Here is a 19088-nt window from a genome sequence, read left to right on the forward strand (position 1 = left end):
CCCAGACCAGGGATCAAACCCATGTCTCCTGTACTGGCAGGTGAGTTCTTTACCACTGAGCCCAACACTTGTTATTTTTATAGTGAGAAGAATTCCATGATGGCCCCAGAGCAGGCTTTGTGAGTGCCTTTGAGAAAAGCCTGACTGATACATAGACAGGGAATGCGCAGAGACGTCTGTCTGTGGTTCTGCTCCCTCCTCCCTGCCCCTCCCCTCAGGGGGTGCCGTACTCTGACTCGACCACCTGAGTTGGACGCTGTGCTTCTCAGCAAACTTCAGGGTTACCAAAATCACCGGGTCATCTAGTCTAGCCCCTGAGGGGAAGCCTGATTTCTGCTCACCACACTTAGCCACAGTGCCTGGCACAGGGCGGGCACTGAGGATGTGGTGCTGCCCGACGAGACGTTCAGGGCATTTTGCTGCACCTTGGTTCTGAGGAGTGAGTGACCCATCTCTTTCCACTTGGCTCCTTCCACGTGGGTGGGGGTATCACGGGAGAGACGGAAGAGCCTCTAGGAGCCTCAAGTCACTCTGCAGATCCTTTCCCCTCCTGTTATGCTCAGATTTTCATACCCAAGGGATTTTTTTTTCCCTGCTTTGTCCCAGGGATCTTTCTTTCATCAAGGTGATAAACGTGGGCCAGCGATTTCTCGTGAACAAAGTCCAGGACTACATCCAGAGCAAGATCGTCTACTACCTCATGAATATCCACGTCCACCCTCGCACCATCTACCTTTGCCGGCATGGAGAGAGCGAGTTCAACCTCTTGGGGAAGATTGGGGGTGACTCAGGCCTCTCAGTGCGAGGAAAACAGGTGAGTAGTTAGCCAAGCAGGCTGGATTTCCCCGGCTTAGGGTGAGAAGGACGTGGTGGAGAAGGTCATCTCTTCGATCCCCTTAACTTCTTACTGAATCCTATTAGGCTTAAGTTGCGATTTCAGTGAAGAGGCATTTTCTTGTTCATGGATTCTAGCTCTGCACTGGAGGGTGCATAACTTGGAACCATTTCTACTGTGATCATTCGGCTATCAGACATTTATTGGGCTCAACTTGTGTGCCCAGCACAGTACAGGCTGCTCTGGTTGAAGTTCATTTCCTCCTGGGTTTATTATAACTATGTAGCACCTTTCAGAGTTTGATTGGGGTCACACACATTGTCCCTTTTAGGCTGAATTGGCAGTCCTGTGTGTGTGTGTGTGTGTGTGTGTGTGTGTGTGTGCGCTTTTCGACTTCACCATGCCTGGCGTGCAGGATCTGAGTTCCTCAGCCAGGGATCAAACCGGTGCCCCCTGCAGTGGAAGCATGCAGTCCTTACCACTGACCACCAGGGAAGTCTGCTTCTGTGTTTTCTTTTACATGTTTTGTTTCATGGCCCAGTTTGCCCAGGCTCTAAGGAAGTTTCTGGAGGAACAGGAGATAGCAGACCTCAAAGTGTGGACGAGCCAGTTGAAAAGGACTATCCAGACCGCAGAATCTCTGGGGGTGACCTACGAGCAGTGGAAGATTCTGAACGAGATTGATGCTGTGAGTAGGAAGGATCTGATGGCTAAAGTGCCAGTTAAGGTCTCCTGTTCAGGCTGGAATGCTCAGAAGTCACCACGTGGGCTGTGCCATCTAGAAAACTAGGACTGCCAAGTAGAGACGTTGAGGAAGCTGAATCTGTGGCCGGTCCGAGGAGGAAGTGAGAACAGCTGTGTCCCCAGTCGGGGCTTCCTGCCTGCCTGATGTGCCTGTGCCAACACCCGAACCAGGTTTTGACATGGCCCCTGGCACCTGGGGAGAGTGAAGCTCCAGTTGGTTCCTTCATATATTTTCCTCCGAGGAAAAGGAAATACCTGACAACTCACGTCTTGTCTAATTTCTGCTTAGGTCACTTGGTCAGCTCTTCTAGGAACGTCCTTTCTAAATTTGTTTTTGTGTTTCTCTGTCCTTGAGGTCAGAAGTAGATACTTCCTTTTCTTTCCTTCCTCTGTGTACTTTTATGCCTCCTATAAGAATTCCCCAGGGCCTCCTTCCCTGTTTCCCCTCCTTTTTCCTGCTGACTTTTCTTGACCTCTTAGCTCCCTAGCCACAGGAGATAGTGGCAGTTTGAGCTTGAGCCCTCGTTCTGAATCGGTCAGTTACAGTGTGCGAAGGGAGCCAGCCCAGTGCCTGGCACTGATATTCCTCAGGGTCACCTCTTCATGTGGGGGGCTGTGTGTGTCCGTTCGCCTCCCCGAGTTTTGTGGTTCCTGCAGGGCGTGTGCGAGGAGATGACTTACGCGGAGATTCAGGAGCAGTATCCGGATGAGTTTGCGCTTCGAGATGAAGAGAAATATCTGTACCGATATCCTGGAGGGGAGGTGAGATTCCCTTCCTGTGGGGTGACTGTCCCATCCTTTGCTTGGGGTTTAGCTTTAACTTGGGGGAAGGACTGAATGTGAGTTTGGGGACCTTCTAGGGGTACTTAAGGTATCTCTTGGTTTTTCTTCCTATCTTTGGGTTCTGCTGTGTTTAATTCAGCTCGGGCAGTCAATTTGTTAAGATCCCCAGGTAAGGGATGACAAGATAGCCTCTGTTGTTTAGTATATTTTAGAATCAGCAGAGTCTTTTTTAATTTTTTTTTTTAATACTTCTTTATTATTTATTTGACTGCGTTTGGTCTCAGTTGCTGCACGTGGGATCTCACATTGCGGCAAGCGTTGGGTGCACAGGCTTCTCTCTAGTTGTGGCCATGAGCTTAAGCTTCCCGTGGCATGTGTGATCTTATTTCACTTCAATGACCAGCGATCAAACCTGCATCCCCTACATTGGAAGGCTAATTCTTAACCACTGAACCACCAGCGAAATCCCCATAACTTGTTCTTTTTTTAATTCCATCCCTACCCAAGCAGGTATAGGCACCAAATAAATATATGGGATATGAGGATTTTCCTGTCATCTGCAGTGTTTACGATGGCTTGCTGGTCTAAGTGGCTTTATAGTCTAGGGATTTGTGAGGCAAAGGGAAACAAAATAAACCTACAGGGTCTAGGAGATCCCTAGGAGCCTCTGTTGCCTTACACTCTGCCTACTCTGTAGGGAGAAAAAAAATACAAAACACAGGTTGCGTTCAGATTTTCTTTTCTTGACGTGAAGTTTTCTTGGTCTGCATATAGCTCTTGAAGGGTCTGAAGATTCTCAGGAGATACCAGGGATGGGGTGGTTAGCAGGCGACACGAAGCTGCTGAACCTCCAGGAGGAAAGCCATCTGGGGAGAAAGAAGCGGCCTCTGAACTCTGGACACGGCCACTGACTTGGCTGCCAGCTCTCGCCTGGCCTCTGACCAGCCCGCCCCATTTTCCCCACAGTCATACCAGGACCTGGTGCAGCGGTTGGAGCCAGTCATCATGGAGCTGGAGCGCCAGGGCAATGTCCTCGTTATCTCCCACCAGGCTGTCATGCGCTGCCTCCTGGCCTACTTCTTGGACAAGGGTGCAGGTGCCATGGGGTGGGGGGAGGGGGCCGGACTTGGGGTGGTACCGAGTTGCCTGGCAACCAGACCTCCCCTTCTTCCACTCAGACTGGAGTGCATTCTTCAGTCAGCAGTGCGGGGCTCCCAGCAGCCTCGGGGCCAACTCCTCCGCTGGTGCAAAAGCCCCCAGTGGAGAGCGGCTGCTGCTGGGGCTCTTGGTCCTGCTTAGCTGGAGGGGCAGCGTTGAGCTCACATGCCTGGCAGCAGTAGAAAAGTGGTTGAACATTCCTGGCGTGTTACTTGAGCTGCAGGGAGGGTGGTGTCTTGGAAGCATCTTCATCCTTGGGATTCAGGGTAGACAGGTTTCTGGGGCAGCAGTAAGGAAGTGCTCCTGTATCTTTGATATGTCCCTTCCTTCCCTTCCTGATCTTCCTGCACTGCTGAGAAGCCTGCACACTGACCTCTGGTGTCCCCACCTGAAGCCCAGTCTTCCCTTCGTGGGTCCCCTGGCCACAGCACTTAACTCCTGTTTTGCCTGCAAGGAAGGATCTGAAGTGGGCTTATTTCCTTTCTGAGCCACTCAGTAGTCTGGGTGGCTTTCTTGGAGGCCGTGTTGATAATTGTCTGGGGTTTAGAGGAGGAGTTGTCCAACTCCAGATCAGGGTAAAGAAAACTCATGAGCCCCTTGGGTTCTCTCTTCCACTAACTTGACCTTGTTTCATAATACTGAGATTTCCTCCACCTGGACTTTCTGCTTTCAGATGAGCTACCATACCTGAGGTGCCCTCTCCATACCATCTTCAAACTTACTCCTGTGGCCTACGGTAACGATGAGCCTGGGAACTGGGCAGGAAGTGGGGATTGGGGAAGGTCAGGATTTTTAAATTTTCTCTGAAGTTTGCCTAGCAGTTCAATGTTATCACTCCTATATGCCAGAGGTTCCCTCAGTGCCTCCCATGTTTGAAAGGATGTCTGTATGTATCTGGGAATATCTATGTTCTTTTATTACCAAACTGAAATTAAGGGCTTTTTCTTGAAGCTTTTTTTTTTCCTGAAGTCCTCTCTGTTTTCTCAGGGTGCAAAGTGGAAACAATTAAACTCAATGTGGAGGCTGTGAACACGCACCGTGACAAGCCAACTGTAAGTATTTTTCCATGGATGACACGCAGGTTCCCCGCCACCTTGAGTCTTGAACCTTTGACATCGAGAGACTGGGGTTTCTTTTATGTCCAGAAGGAAAAACAGATCCAGAACTCATGTCCTACATAGTCTGCTTACTTCCAAGAGGAAGAGATGTTGGAATTACTATTTTTGAAAATTAGTATCTCTTTCATGAGTCTTAACCTTGACAATTGGCTCTTGGAAATCCAATGAAAAACGGAAAGTGTTTAGCAGAAGTGGAATGCAAATCCGCCCCCCCCCCCCCCACCACTCCCCCGAAAGCGCTTCTTTTGGAAAGTAGGTTCCTGGAAGGTGGGGTCAGGAAGTATACGTTAGTTCCTAGGTCTGCCCTGGTAATCTGAGTGATCTTAAATAAGCCCCTTCCTTTCTTTGAGCCTTTCTCTAGCTTCGAAGTGTGATGCTCAAGGAACTTCTCTCCCCTACAACCCTTTAGCTGGGGTTTACAACCTGGGGCTGGGGGACTAGGCCATGGCCCAGGTCTTACGAGAGAGCCTGTCTGCAGAGGAGCAGGAGAGGAGGAGTCTGTTGTGGTTACAAGCGTTGTTTAACCTTGATGAGTGAGCTTTTGGCTTGGCTTTCATTTGTGTGGTGTCCCTCGTTTCCAATCAGAACAACTTTCCCAAGAGCCAAACCCCTGTAAGGATGAGAAGGAACAGCTTTACGCCTCTGTCCAGTTCGAATACAATCAGGCGTCCAAGAAATTACAGTGTTGGGAGCCGGCCCCTCCAGCCCCTCAGCCCGCTCCGTGCCCTGGACACGCAAGAAGGGGCCGACCAGCCGAAGACCCAAGTCAGCATTCCGGTGGTGTAACCGTGTGTCTCCCTCCCATCCTGGCCCCCTGCCCTTGTCACTAATCACCGAGGAGTCGTGTCACCTCCAGCCCCCACACCCCCTCCCGGCCCCACACCGTGAATCTCAGCAAAGAATGTGAGGTCACGTGTTTCCAGACCAACCTTAGCTAGTCTGCGGTGTGAGCCATCTCCCTGCCCGGGGGCAAGCTGGCGAGCTGGGTGTTTCTGGACAGGTTGGGGCAGTTTGGAGGAGGAGGAGAAGGGCTCCCCTCTCCTGGGGTGACTGGCGCAGCTGGGGCTGAGGCTGAGCGTGCCATGTTCCTGTCCATCCACGGTGTCTATAAACTCAGTCTCGTCCTTGTGTTGGTAAAGTGGGGGCAGGGTGGAGGGGGCCCCGGAAGCCCCTTTCGCCTCCACCTTCGTCTCCCCGAGGTGTGCTCCCCTCACCGTCCATGCCTGCCTGCCCTCTTCCCTCCTCTCACGTCCCCTTTGGGTTGTCCGGTGTGACGCGTGGCCTCGTTGTGTGTCTGTTGAGGACGGGAGGGGCGGTGGGTGGGAGGGGAGTATGGCCTCTGTTGCTTTTCTCTGCAGTGGGCCTTGGTGGATCTGGCCTGGGGGAGCCTTTCTTTTCCTTCTGCCTTCCTTTGAAGTCAGGTCCTGCAGGGGTCAGCCCAGGCTACAGAACATCCACAGATGCTCTGAAGCCTGAAGGGAGTCATAGGATGAGAATTCTTGTCCCCTTTCATGAGAAACAATCCCGAAGACTCCAGTGCCCTGAGGGAAGCTGGCTCTCGGTCTGTGGGAAATACCTTGGTTTGTCCTTTTCAGACATAGGTCTCTAGGCTGCAGCGGGGTGAGGTTTAGGAGAGTAGACTGGTCTCTAGCTCTTGTACGGCCCTTGGACTGCAGGTATTCCTTTTCTCCAGTGGCTCCCAGCTTCTTTGCCAACCACAGGAACTTACCTGCCAAAGCCAGTGACCTCTGAATGGGACTGTTCAGAAGGACAGAGTTAGATTCAGGAGTCGTTGCTGAGGTTTGAATTGCTCAAGGGAAAGGCAGAGAAGGATTCACTAGAGCTGCTTGCTGTTTTTTAGTAATATTCAACACTATTCCTTTATTTAACTTAAAAAGGAATATTCAATATTGAATATCGGTTTTTAAGTTAAAAAATTTTTTTATATGAACAAATTTTCCCCTAAATGTTGGGAAAACCTAGTGTTAAATTTAATCTCCTTCACTAAAGGTACTGTTTTATTTCATCTTGATGTCCAGAGGAGTCTTGGAATCCAGTGGGATCTAGCTCTTACTATTGACCTGTATCATTTTATTTTCTCTGCAGAGTTAAACTGGAAATGCTTAGAGTAGTGATTCTGAGCTCCTTGGTGGCCTGCAATGGCATACCCCCCCCACCAATTTTGAATATAAAATATGTGAATACATGTATGTGTATTTATCTGAAAGGCAAGTCTAGGTTTCTCATGAGATTTTTAAAAGAGAGAGAGGACTCCCCACCTCAAAGTTATCAATCTGTCTCTTACAGGTGACCAGTGACAGATAGTTAGCTATTTGCCAGGGATGTTCTTATTTGGTAATAGGAGACCTTTGATAGCATCACCGACTCAATGGACGTGAATTTGAGCAAACTCCAGGACACGGGAGGACAGGGAAGCCTGGTGTGCTGCAGTCCCTGGGGTTGTAGTTGGACATGACTGAGTGTCTGACCAGCAGGAGACCTTTTGTCGTGCTTCTTATCTAGGAGTATTCATGAGAACCCCCTATAGAACCTGTGAAACATACTCATGCCTGGATCCACTCTAGGCTTAATTCTGACTCTGTCTCAAGGACTAGGGTCTTTAAATAGCTTCTCTGATGATTCTGAATCACACTCCATTTTATGATGTCGGTTGGAGAAACACTGGGGCAATAGTTCCTTGGACAAAGCATCAACCGAGGAATTCTGAATTTCTCATAGTTCTGAAAGAACAGTTCCCTGGAGTTAGCTGTGTGAGCTGACCACAGTATTAAATGAAGTCATCCCTTTGCTGTTACTTCAGGCAGTAGCCTGTTCAGCTTTTACCCTTTACATCGCAGGGCAATGTGGAACAGATCCCTACATCATATAGATGACCTGTGATAGCAGCTGAGAGTTTTAAGCACACTAGAGAGAAGTACTGAGGTGAAACTTGTGGGATGATAAGGGTTATCATCACAGGCAGCTGGCTTGTGACCTCGAGTCCTTTATTCCTACATCCTAAGTTGGTCGGACATCACGGCCAGTTTTCAAAGGCCACTTGCCTAGATTCTGCTCGAAATTGCCTTCCGGACATAAGGTAACCTGCTCTTCCTGTTGAGGCATTATATAATGTATACTTGGTGTCCATGTTTGTGGAGTTTTGGGGGCTGGGTGGCTGGTGGTAGAGGAAGGAGACACAGAAACAGGAGAAAAAGTCCTTGCCCTGAAGGTTATTTTAGAGAACAGGCATGTAACTTATAATAAACGAACGGTTGTGGAAGAGCAACACACTGAGTCTATGAATGTGGGTGTCGCAGTGGAGTAGAGAGTTCCTTCTGCCTTTTCTCTTGTCCTCTGCTTATGAGACAAAGGGTCGGGAGGTGGGACTGTCCCCCAGGATGATGTGGTCTGGGAGATGCGTGTGGCACTTTTGCAAGGCTGCCTTGTCTAGCTTTGCTTGGCTGGTGGCATCTTTAGCCCAAATGGGCATTTGGTCTTTTCTGATGCTGTGAGGTGAGAGTGATTCAGAGCTACAGCATGAGAAAGAGCATTTTGATCCCAAGCTGGCTTTGGACTGTGTACTCTTAGTGAGAAGAGAATTCTCTAACAAACCACATCATTATTTCCCTGTTATAAACCCCTGCGTTAGACGCAGGGCACTGGGGCGTTCACTGGGGCCCTCGGCCTGCTGATATTTCGCCACTCCCCCCCATGTGCCAGTTTGCTTTCCCAAGAAGAGAAGCCAGAGGTGGGCTCAATCTCATAATGGACACCAGAAATTAGAACTTGACAATGGCAAGGATGTCAGCATCCTTTGGTTTTTAGAGCAAGATCCCTCCAGAGAAGCTTCAGCAGGAAGAAGTCAGGAGAGCGTAGAATGGAATAGAGCTTTTACTCCACATATTAAGGGAAATTCTGTTCCCTATCTTTTCTTTCCTGTCCTTCCCTCTCCTTCTTACCTGAGTGTGTGCTGTGCTATGCTGTGCTTACTCGCTCAGTCATGTCCAACTCTTTGCGACCCCGTGGACTGTAGCTCGCCAGGCTCCTCTGTCCATGGGGATTCTCCAGGCAAGAACACTGGAGTGGGTTGCCATGCCTTCCTCCAGGGGATCGTCCCATCCCAGGGATCGAACCCAGATCGCCCACACTGCCGGTGGATTCTTTACCGCCTGAGCCACCAGGGAAGCCCACGTGCCCATGTATTGGTAATATATACACGTTACTATGATTATGTCTCTATCACAAATCCTAATAAGAAAGGACAAACTCCAGAGCACCTTTTGTTGAGGCTTTCAGTTAGGCTGGGCTTCCCTGGTGGCTCAGATGATAAAGAATCTGCCTGCAGTGTGGGAGACCTGGGTTCAGTCCCTGGGTTGGGAAGATCCCCTGGAGAAGGGAAAGGCTCCCCATTCCAGTATTCTGGCCTGGAGAATTCCATGGACCGTGTAGTCAGTCCATGGGGTCGCAAAGAGTCGGACACGACTGAGTGACTTTCACTTCAGTTTTGTTATGGGAGAAATAGGTGAAGTCTTTAACATTCAATCTATTGTTAGAAAATGGAGAAAGGAAAAATCACTGTCTATTCAATTATCTTTTTTCTGCTTTAAAACTGAATGAGGAGTTCTGTGACAGATTTGAAGAAGAATCTAAAGCAGATTAGAGAGCTAGCTTTTTTCCCCCTGTATCTTAATCCTTAAATGGAATTTAGCTCTTATTTATTATTTGTATTGTCTTTGCTTTAGTAAGGAGGTTGTTTCGCATTCAGTCACAAAGTACAATAAGAAGACCCTTTAAAAGATGCACTGTGCTAGGTGTCTGCTCTGTGTCTCTGGTGTTTGGTATTGTGTGTTTTTTTGTCTTCCCTCCCTGGTTGGGAAGAGCCCCGCCCCCCCACCCCCGGAGAAGGCAATGGCAACCCACTCCGGCACTCTTGCCTGGGAAATCCCAGAAACGGAGGAGCCTGGTGGGCTGTAGTCCATGGGGTTGCAAAGAGTTGGACACGAGTGAGTGACTTCACTTTCCGCCAACCCTCAAGAAGTTAGGGTTAGGAGAACAAGATATTTGTATCCTATCTGAACGGTTGAGTGTTTCCTGTGAGGTTCTGGGTGTTCCTCTTTACAACCCGCATTTGCTCTTCAAAGGCACTGGCAGTTTGAAGAAACAGGATATAGCTGTTTGGAAATAAATCCACCTTACGGTGTCTCTCTGAGTAGGAGTTCTGCATAGCAGAGAAACTCACTGATGCTTGGTATAGCCCAGGGACAGGGGAACACGTGTCTAATAACTGAGGGAACTCTGTCTGGGTTGTGTAGTCTTGTGCACATTCGTTCCATTGTCTTTGCTAAGCCCAGAGGCCATGTCGTGTTCCTTTTCCAGTAATTTCATAACTTTACACAGGTTTTCAGTATGCATTTTAAAATATTTTAATTTGAATTAGATATTTTAATTTTCTTGGAATTATTTTAATTTTAATTTGGTTTACAATTGAATCAGATTACAGCATTGGCAGGGTTGAGCTCTGACTTGCGATCGAGGTGACACAAATATCAGAAGTATGTCCAGGGGTTTAATTTAGACTCATGTTCAGAACACTGTATCTAGAAGTATTTATATGCTGACTGCCTGATAGACTGTGGTAGGGTCCCTATGCTGACTAACCGACAGGCTCTGCTAAGATCTGTAAACTGAGTCTGACTGTTTTCTAATTGTACAGGTTCACACTGTATGCATGTTACTGTAATTCTCTGTCTATTGCACATGTCCTACAAAGAAAGGAAGTTTCTTCAGGGGGAAGTTCTGTACACTATGATTTTCAGTAGGTGTTTTCTTTTAGAGTAGCAGCCAAACTCTAGTCATTTTGTAGAAAGTGAATGTTGAACATCACTTGTAAGGTATTTTGTAAATTCAACTAAGGAGATGCAAGCCCAGAGCCTGATATCACTGCCTTTGCTTGAAGTCATCCTATCCATTCCCCCATTTCTAAGCAGGATCTCACTTTCTGAACTTTCTGTGTCCTCAGCCTCCTTGCCATGGGCTGTAGCATTCCATTGGATAATGCTTCTGTTTTTAGTCTGCTATCCGCTTGGCTCTAAATCATAGTCTAATTAATAACAATTTAAAGGAAATTTTGGCAAAAGTATTTTTTTTCAGTAAGCCTTTCACTGGGGATCCATGACTCATTGATCTTTGTACCTGAATTGTTTGTGTATATATATTTTTTTCTTGTGTAACAAGAAGTAACAAGATCAATTCATTCTGATATGGTGGTAGTTTTCCTGTGGCAAAATCAAAGGATAGGTCACCAGCTGCGCCCTCGGAGGGGCTGGGAACGGGCTGAGCACCCCCGGGTTACGATGCTCACTGGGTTATGGGCCGGGAATGGACTGAATTGGGAACCGCACCCAGTAGAGCTGCCCTCCAGGTTTCCCAGGCACAGCTCTGTTGAAAGAAGGAATGTAAATCCTTAGCAGCATTCTAATTTAATCTGGTGACATTGATGTCAAAATATGGCACTCAGATCCTTATAAGGTGTATAAATGTATTTGAAATGTGTTTTTTTTTGTGTGTGTGTGTGTAGAATGGGTTAATAAAATTGTTGAGTAACTTGAATATCTCAGAAGCCTTCTGGGTTTTTTGTTTTGTAGTTTGGGTTGTGTTCTCCACCCACTCCCCCACCCCCAAAACTGCCTCAAACTGCTTGATGATTGAGCCTCAGCCAAGCAAAAGCCAGTCCACAGAGTGACTGGAGTGGTGGACTGGAGTGGTGGAGGCATAGCTCTCTTGCACCACCTTCTGGGGAATATAAGAAGGATGTTATAGAAGGCACCAGAACTTTGTGTTTTGGCACCTCTACAAGAATTAAGGGAAAATTACCTTTGATTGTTTTCAAATCATAAAAGGACTCTGTGCTGTGAGTCACACTAGCAACATGGAACTCATTGTTGGGGAAAAAACAAACAAACTTTGGAGATCACTTAGAATTTAGTGGACTGTTCCTTCTAAAATATGAGCTCCCTGTTTAAAAGAGATTAAAAGTTCTTTAAAACAGATTACAGCCAGCGGAATAAAATGACATTTAACCGCTTCTGGGATAGGAAAAACAGATGGGAGTGTGCCACTGTTCTCATGCTTTATCCCTTGTTATGTTAACAAGGAAAGAGCTCGTTAGACATGTAGGCTCTTGGATCCCACCCCAGGCCTGTTGAATCAGAATCTTCCTGGATGGCCAGGCAATTCAGATGCACATGTAACACTTGGGAAACACTGTTCTAGGAGGAGGAATTTCTCACAAGGTCGAATATTGGATCTCAGTTTATGGGAGAAACTTGGTTTCTGCTCTGCTGACCGATATCAGGATGGACTGGGAGACCTACAGCAGTAGGGACCCTCAGAAGCCAAGCTGCCGCTTCCTGTCGCAGAATCGCTTCTTAGGCCTGGGCTTTTGGCCGATGTAGCTCTGTGTACTTTAACCACGGGGCCCTGACCGCCTTCACCTCCTGCCCTGGGTCTGGAAGGAGTGCTGGTCTGATGTGGTCCCAAGGGTCGGCTTCCTCAGGGAAAGCAGCCCTGGACGAGTCCGTTGCGAGTCTGATTCCCAAGAGGAGAGAGATGTGTGCAGGCGCGTCAGCGTGTCCAGCGTGTGTGTGGGTGTGGGGGTGTGTGTGAGTGCTGGGAGGCACTAGCAGGGCAAGGGAGGGGTTCTGCTCGACTTCCTACGTTAGTGCCTGGGCGGTGGTGTAACAGCGGTGTCTCTCTTCCTCTCCGGCTCCTAGGCAGAGACCTCGCGGGCTGCACACAGGCTCCCGTCTCCGGCGCCCCCCACGTCGCCCTCCTGATGGCGTGGAGGCTGAGGCCAGAACGCTCCCCCGGAGACTGGGGTCTGCTGAAGACCTGGGCGTGTCAGCTCCACTGGGGCTGGAGCAGGAAGTCCCGTGGGGCTCGGACATTCGGGGCCACCCGAGTGAGCCTGGAAAAGCTGCCCTCCATTTCTTCGCCTCATGCCTAATGAAAACCGTGAAAAGCTCGGCTTCCCTGTGCCTGCAAACATTTCACAGCCTGAGCTGATGCGTTTTGATCACCTCTCTGCTGGGTTTGGCCCACATTGGCCAATCCTGTTCTGTTTCAGCAGTTTAACATCTGACCAGTGACTGTCCTCAGGGCTGGATATTCTTTGCCTAATGTAGAGATGCAGCGCTTCAGATTTAGTTGTTGCCGCGTGAGAGGGCAGAACTCTCCCGCAAACCTTTTCCGTGCTATAAGAGCTGGGCTCTGCATCCACTCCAGGTGCACAGGCTAGAGTGTAATAGGTCGCTTATTCCGTCACATCAGAAGCAAGAGGCAAATTCACCAGGTGGATGGAGGGTGTCTGAGAAATTTAGTCCCCGGAAGGTTCTTCTGCTGCGATGGAAGAGCAGCATCAGTAGCCACCTTTTCATTTAGAGAAGTTGTTCCAGGCCCCTTGAGGGCAGGATCTGACTGCAAGACTCCCCGAAATGGGTGCCCTTCTTCTGAGTTCTGTTCCGAGCAGCTGTGCTGTCTGCTGAGAGATATCTCACACAGATACTGACTCTGTGTGCCTCTCAGAGTGTAAAAGGGCTGAAGTCATCTCTGGTGGTTGGGAATGAGGGATGGAGAGAAAAGTAGGGTGCCATTTGGATCACCTGAAGAAGTAAATGAAGTTTCTTGGCAATCAGCTCTCCCAGGGAGTTCTTTTGGTGTCAAGACAGGGGCTGGGAGACCTGCCTCTTTGTGAGGTCTGCTGCCGTGATACTGTGTCTAGGAAAGCTGTGGCTGTGACTTGAAGAGCATCTGGTCTTCTAATCCCTTCCTCCTGGCTAGTTGTCACCACTGTAGTCTACTGGTCTCTCATGTAGAACCTTGGTTGCCCGCTCCCCCACCTCAGCGCATTAGTCATGTGGTTTCCCTTGAAGATAAACCAAGTAATTATTGCCTAGATCAGTGATTGTCAGATGTACAAATATGTCTCTGTAGATGAGATTGTAATATGCCATTGCTCCTGAAAGAGGATATGAAAGCTCCCAAGGATACTATATCATACAAACAAACAAAAAAATTTTTTTTTTTTTGGTAAGAATAGTAGGTTTCTAGCTTTTAAAACTTTTTCCCCCTTTTCATTCAGATGGCCCACTTGCTGGGCAAGAGGGTGAGTAGCAAGAAAAGTAATGCAATGCAGCTTTTCCCAAATGGTTCTTTAATACTGTGGATGATACAGGGCTCTGTTATCTAAGGTGTGATGCGCTGGGCTGCTGGCAGTTCAGCAACCAGCAACTAGGACCTTATTTTAATGCACAAGGCTGCCTTCAGAAAGGTCTCCTGACTCTGCTCTGTAGCAGGTAATTTTTATCTGTCTGCTCATAGCATGTTGTACTGTAATGATTTTGTTCTGTGATGCAGGTTTCTTTCTGCATCTAATTATATTGTCTTTTGATGATCTGATAATGTTGTTTAGTTATTTATTCATCCACATAAGGTATTTTAAATCCCTATATTAATGTCTGCTTGTATGTACAGTTATTTGTGTTTTTTTTTTTTGGTAGAAATTTAGGTAGTTTGAGTATTTAAGTTTAATGTCCATAGTATTACCTTTAATTAAAATTTCAGAATGTAGGATCTGTCTTCTGGAAAAGGATAATAAATATGTTAAGGCACAGTGGGTTTCTTTTGAATACTTTTTTTTCATTGATTTTTATTATAAGTATAAACCAAGAGATGCATTTCTCTGGAGAAAAGTTTATCTCCTGGATAAATAAAATCATGCTAAAATTTTTGAGTAATATGTATTGCTTTTATAATAAATACAATAAAAGTTATTTTTTATTAAAAAATACAGCTAAGTTTTAAAATCACACACAAAGCAGGATAGTATATGGCACATAATACATACTCAAAATAGTAACATCATGCAAAATGTATTCAAGCTAGCTTCTTTAAAACTATTCTCAAATTATTAGACTGTGTATATATTTCCAATTGGTTTTAACTGGCAACTCATTTTATCAAGTTCAGTTAGCATTTCAAAATGATAGATCATTACTGCCATGCATTATCAACATTCTAGAGCTTTATTTATTAACTTTATTTAATGACCACCTTTGAATTGCCATGCTATGTTTAAAAGAAAGTCTCTGTCCTCTTTCTAGAGTTTATTATTGGAAAGGAAACAGTTAACAGCAGGTCTGTAACCCGTACCTTCTTGCTGGGAATGCCTTCCCCCTTGTGAATGACCTTGACCAAGGCCACTTTTACATAATAGTTGTGTTTATAATAGCAAATATTAATGATAAAGGAACTTGGAACACTCTCTAGGGCCGTTAGCAATGATATAAATGGAAACGTTCATAATAACAGTAAAGGAATTATAAACTCTATAAACCCAAGAGCTCCGATAGCATTAAAATTACTTACGAATTCTCCTAGTTTGATATTGAGAGGAGGGGCTAACTATATAGAGTTTAGCAGTATATCTGGAGGAGAAACAGTGACAAGAGCGTCAAGGGTATAATTTCCTTGGAAAACTCTCCAAGCCCTTCTGTGCTAGTGTTAGTCGCTCAGTCGTGTCCGACTCTGTGTGACCCCGTGGACTGTAGCCCGCCAGGCTCCTCTGTCCATGGGATTGCCCAAGCAAGGATACTGGAGTGGATTGCCATTTCCTCCTCCAGTGGATCTTCCAGACCCAGGGGTCGAACCCGCATCTCCTGCGTTGCAGGTGGATTTTTTTGTCTGAGCCAGGGAAGCTCTGTTGTAAGTGTCTCTTACTCAGCAGTCAAGCCATTGTAGAGGGCTGGCAGTGTCCGTGATCCTTCTTGTTTTACAAACAGGTGAATGAACACCCTTACTGAGTGGCTCACCTCAATACTGGTGGAGTTTTTGTCAAATTACAAGATTTGTGATGGTGAGGGCCCAATAAACACAGACATACTACTTTTAAAAATAGGTAGAAGCTTCAAAGATTATCAGGATGAGAAAATGACTGATTGTAGAGTACTCCAAGTGTTGGGTAATGGTCATCGTTCGCTTTATTTCTGTAGCTGTAACTACTACATGTTTTGAATCTCTCCAAGTCTTCCCTGGGGACTTGCCGTGAGGAGGGGCAGCGTTTGGTTCACTAGCTTGTCCTTGCTGGTGACCACCCTACTGGCACTTCTGGCAGTCTGGCAATAGACTGTTACCATGCCATATGATCTCAAAGTATTCTGCACCAACAACCTACAGTCATTGTCTAGATCATTTGACAACTTGATATAAGCTAAGGAGTCTCTCCACAGAAAAATGTTCACACACATAAGTTGTGCATACAGTTTAGGGGTGGTCGTGACCTCCCGAAACCTATTCTTGGACCTCAGAGTAGGAAACTAGGAGGTAGGTGATAATCTCCACACTTACTCATAACCCCATTTTCCTTTCTTTGACATAAAAAAAGAGACATCTACTTGGTATTATGCTTGCTTTTATTTTCTTTAACTGGCCTTTGTGGAATTTGAGTAGACTGTAATAAGATAACTGAGAAGGCAATGGCAACCCACTCCAGTACTCTTGCCTGGAAAATCCCATGAACGGAGGAGCCTGGTGGGCTGCAGTCCATGGGGTCGCTAGGAGTCGGACATGACTGATCGACTCCACTTTCACTTTTCACTTTGATGCATTGGAGAAGGAAATGGCAACCCACTCCAGTGTTCTTGCCTGGAGAACCCCAGGGACGGGGGAGCCTGGTGGGCTGCCGTTTCTGGGGTCACACAGAGTCGGACACGACTGAAGTGACTTAGCAGTGGCAGTAATAATATAACATTGCTCTTCATGGAAAGTAATATTTTCTTTTTCCTAAAAACTTCAAGAAACAAAGTCTTCTTTTATTTTCATCAAGCCAATTGCATTATGGGCAGAATAACTCCCTTCAGAATTCCCTTCTGAATTACTAAAGACACTTAAGTACCATTTTTGGTTATATATGTGATACCTCACATTTGAAAACTAGGTTATATTCTATAGGTGAGTTTCTTCTTGCAATTAAGTGGAATAATTTCAGAGGCATAGGTACTCTTGGGAAGAGCATTCCAGATCTAATGAGGCCTTGCCTCAAAAAGTGTAATGCCCTTCACCAAGTACCTAACCTGCTTTCAGGGAATAGCTTGTTTATCCATTTGGGTTTTCTTCATTAGTAATCCACTTACCTTATTGTTTTTCTTTTCTTTTTCCTTAATATATATATATTTATTGAAGTATAGTTGATTTACAATTTTCAGGTGCACAGCAAGGTGATTTAGTTGTACATGTATGTACACATATATTATTTTTCAGATTATTTTTTATGATAGGTTATTACAAAATATTGACTGTAGTTCCCTGTGCTATATATACAGTAAATCTTTGTTGCTTGTTGTGTATCTATTTTTTTAAAATTAGAAATTTGGCATTCTATTCATCCTAAATGAAACAAGTAGAATCAAAATGTTATAAATTTTTTAGCTAGGCAACAATTTAAAAGTTTTCTAAAGTGTATATATATATATATAATAAATACTATTTATATATCAGTTCAGTTCAGTTCAGTTGCTCAGTCGTGTCCAACTCTTTGTGACCCCATGAATTGCAGCACGCCAGGCCTCTCTGTCCATCACCAACTCCTGGGGTTCACTCAAACTCACGTCCATCGAGTTGGTGATGCCATCCAGCCATCTCATCCTCTGTTGTCCCCTTTTTCTCCTGCCCCCAATCCCTCCCAGCATCAGTCTTTTCCAATGAGTCAACTCTTCGCATGAGGTGGCCAAAGTACTGGAGTTTCAGCTTTAGCATCATTCCTTCCAAAGAACACCCAGGTCTGATCTCCTTCAGAATGGACTGGTTGAATCTCCTTGCAGTCCAAGGGGTTCTCAGGAGTTTTCTCCAACACCACAGTTCAAAAGCATCAATTCTTCGGCACTCAGTTTTCTTCACAGTCCAACTCTCACATCCATATGTGACCACTGGAAAAACCATAGCCTTGACTAGACAGACCTTTGTTGGCAAAGTAATGTCTCTGCTTTTGAATATGCCATCTAGGTTGGTCATAACTTTCCTTCCAAGGAGTAAGCGTCTTTTAATTTCATGGCTGCAGTCACCATCTGCAGTGATTTTGGAGCCCCCCAAAAATAAAGTCTGACACTGTTTCCAGTTCCCCATCTATTTCCCATGAAGTGATGGGACCAGACGCCATGATCTTTGTTTTCTGAATGTTGAGCTTTAAGCCAACTTTTTAACTCTCCACTTTCACTTTCATTAAGAGGCTTTTGAGTTCCTCTTCACTTTCTGCCATAAGGGTGGTGTCATCTGCATATCTGAGGTTATTGATATTTCTCCCGGCAATCTTGATTCCAGCTTGTGCTTCTTCCAGCCCAGCATTTCTCATGATGTACTCTGCATATAAGTTAAATAAGCAGGGTACCGATATACAGCTTGACGTACTCCTTTTTCTATTTGGAACCAGTCTGTTGTTCCATGTCCAGTTCTAACTGTTGCTTCCTGACCTGCACATAGGTTTCTCAAGAGGCAGGTCAGGTAGTCTGGTATTCCCATCTCTGTCAGAATTTTCCACAGTTCATTGTGATCCACACAGTCAAAGGCTTTGGCATAGTCAATAAAGCAGAAATCGATGCTTTTCTGGAACTCTCTTGCTTTTTCCATGATCCATCAGATGTTGGCAATTTGATCTCTGGTTCCTCTGCCTTTTCTAAATCCAGCTTGAACATTTAGAAGTTCACAGTTCACGTATTGCTGAAGCCTGGCTTGGACAATTTTGAGCATTACTTTACCAGCATGTGAGATGAGTGCAATTGTGTGGTAGTTTGAGCATTCTTTGGCATTGCCTTTCTTTGGGATTGGAATGAAAACTGACCTTTTCCAGTCCTGTGGCCACTGCTGAGTTTTCCAAATTTGCTGGCATATTGAGTGCAGCACTTTCACAGCATCATCTTTCAGGATTTGAAATAGCTCCACTGGAATTCCAACACCTCCACTGGCTTTGTTTGCAGTGATGCTTTCTAAAGCCCACTTGACTTCACATTCCAGGATATCTGGCTCTAGGTGAGTGATCATACCATCATGATTATCTTGGTCATGAGGATCTTTTTTGTACAGTTCTTCTGTGTATTCTTGCCACCTCTTCTTAATATCTTCTGCTTCTGTTAGGTTCATATTATTTCTGTCCTTAATCGAGCCCATTTTTGCATGAAATGTTCCCTTGGTATCTCTAATTTTCTTGAGATCTCTAGTCTTTCCCATTCTGTTGTTTTCCTCTATTTCTTTGCATTGATCGCTGAAGAAGGCTTTCTTATCTCTCCTTGCTATTCTTTGGAACTCTGCATTCAGATGCTTATATCTTTCCTTTCCCCTTTGCTTTTCACTTCTCTTCTTTTCACAGCTATTTGTAAGGCCTCCCTAGACAGCCATTTTGCTTT

At 46.0% G+C, this 19088-nt stretch overlaps 1 protein-coding gene across 4 annotated transcripts in view; it reads left to right on the plus strand.

Annotated features, from left to right (window-relative positions):
* The window catches only part of PFKFB2 (6-phosphofructo-2-kinase/fructose-2,6-biphosphatase 2), a 28450-nt gene extending 14025 nt beyond the window's left edge, over positions 1 to 14425 (plus strand). For 2 of the 4 annotated variants that reach the window (XM_070384598.1, XM_070384599.1), the window contains 8 exons: positions 607 to 814; positions 1377 to 1523; positions 2237 to 2341; positions 3329 to 3458; positions 4194 to 4256; positions 4508 to 4572; positions 5224 to 5415; positions 12411 to 14425. In XM_070384598.1, the coding sequence (XP_070240699.1) occupies positions 607 to 814; positions 1377 to 1523; positions 2237 to 2341; positions 3329 to 3458; positions 4194 to 4256; positions 4508 to 4572; positions 5224 to 5415; positions 12411 to 12473 (973 nt within the window). In that variant the 3' untranslated portion in view covers positions 12474 to 14425. The remainder of the gene's footprint in view (positions 1 to 606; positions 815 to 1376; positions 1524 to 2236; positions 2342 to 3328; positions 3459 to 4193; positions 4257 to 4507; positions 4573 to 5223; positions 5416 to 12410) is intronic. The other 2 variants (XM_005891645.3, XM_005891646.2) reach the window with 2 other exon arrangements.
* The last annotated feature ends 4663 nt before the right edge of the window (positions 14426 to 19088 follow it).

Source organism: Bos mutus, chromosome 16, assembly GCF_027580195.1.
Source record: "Bos mutus isolate GX-2022 chromosome 16, NWIPB_WYAK_1.1, whole genome shotgun sequence".
Taxonomy (NCBI): domain Eukaryota; kingdom Metazoa; phylum Chordata; class Mammalia; order Artiodactyla; family Bovidae; genus Bos; species Bos mutus.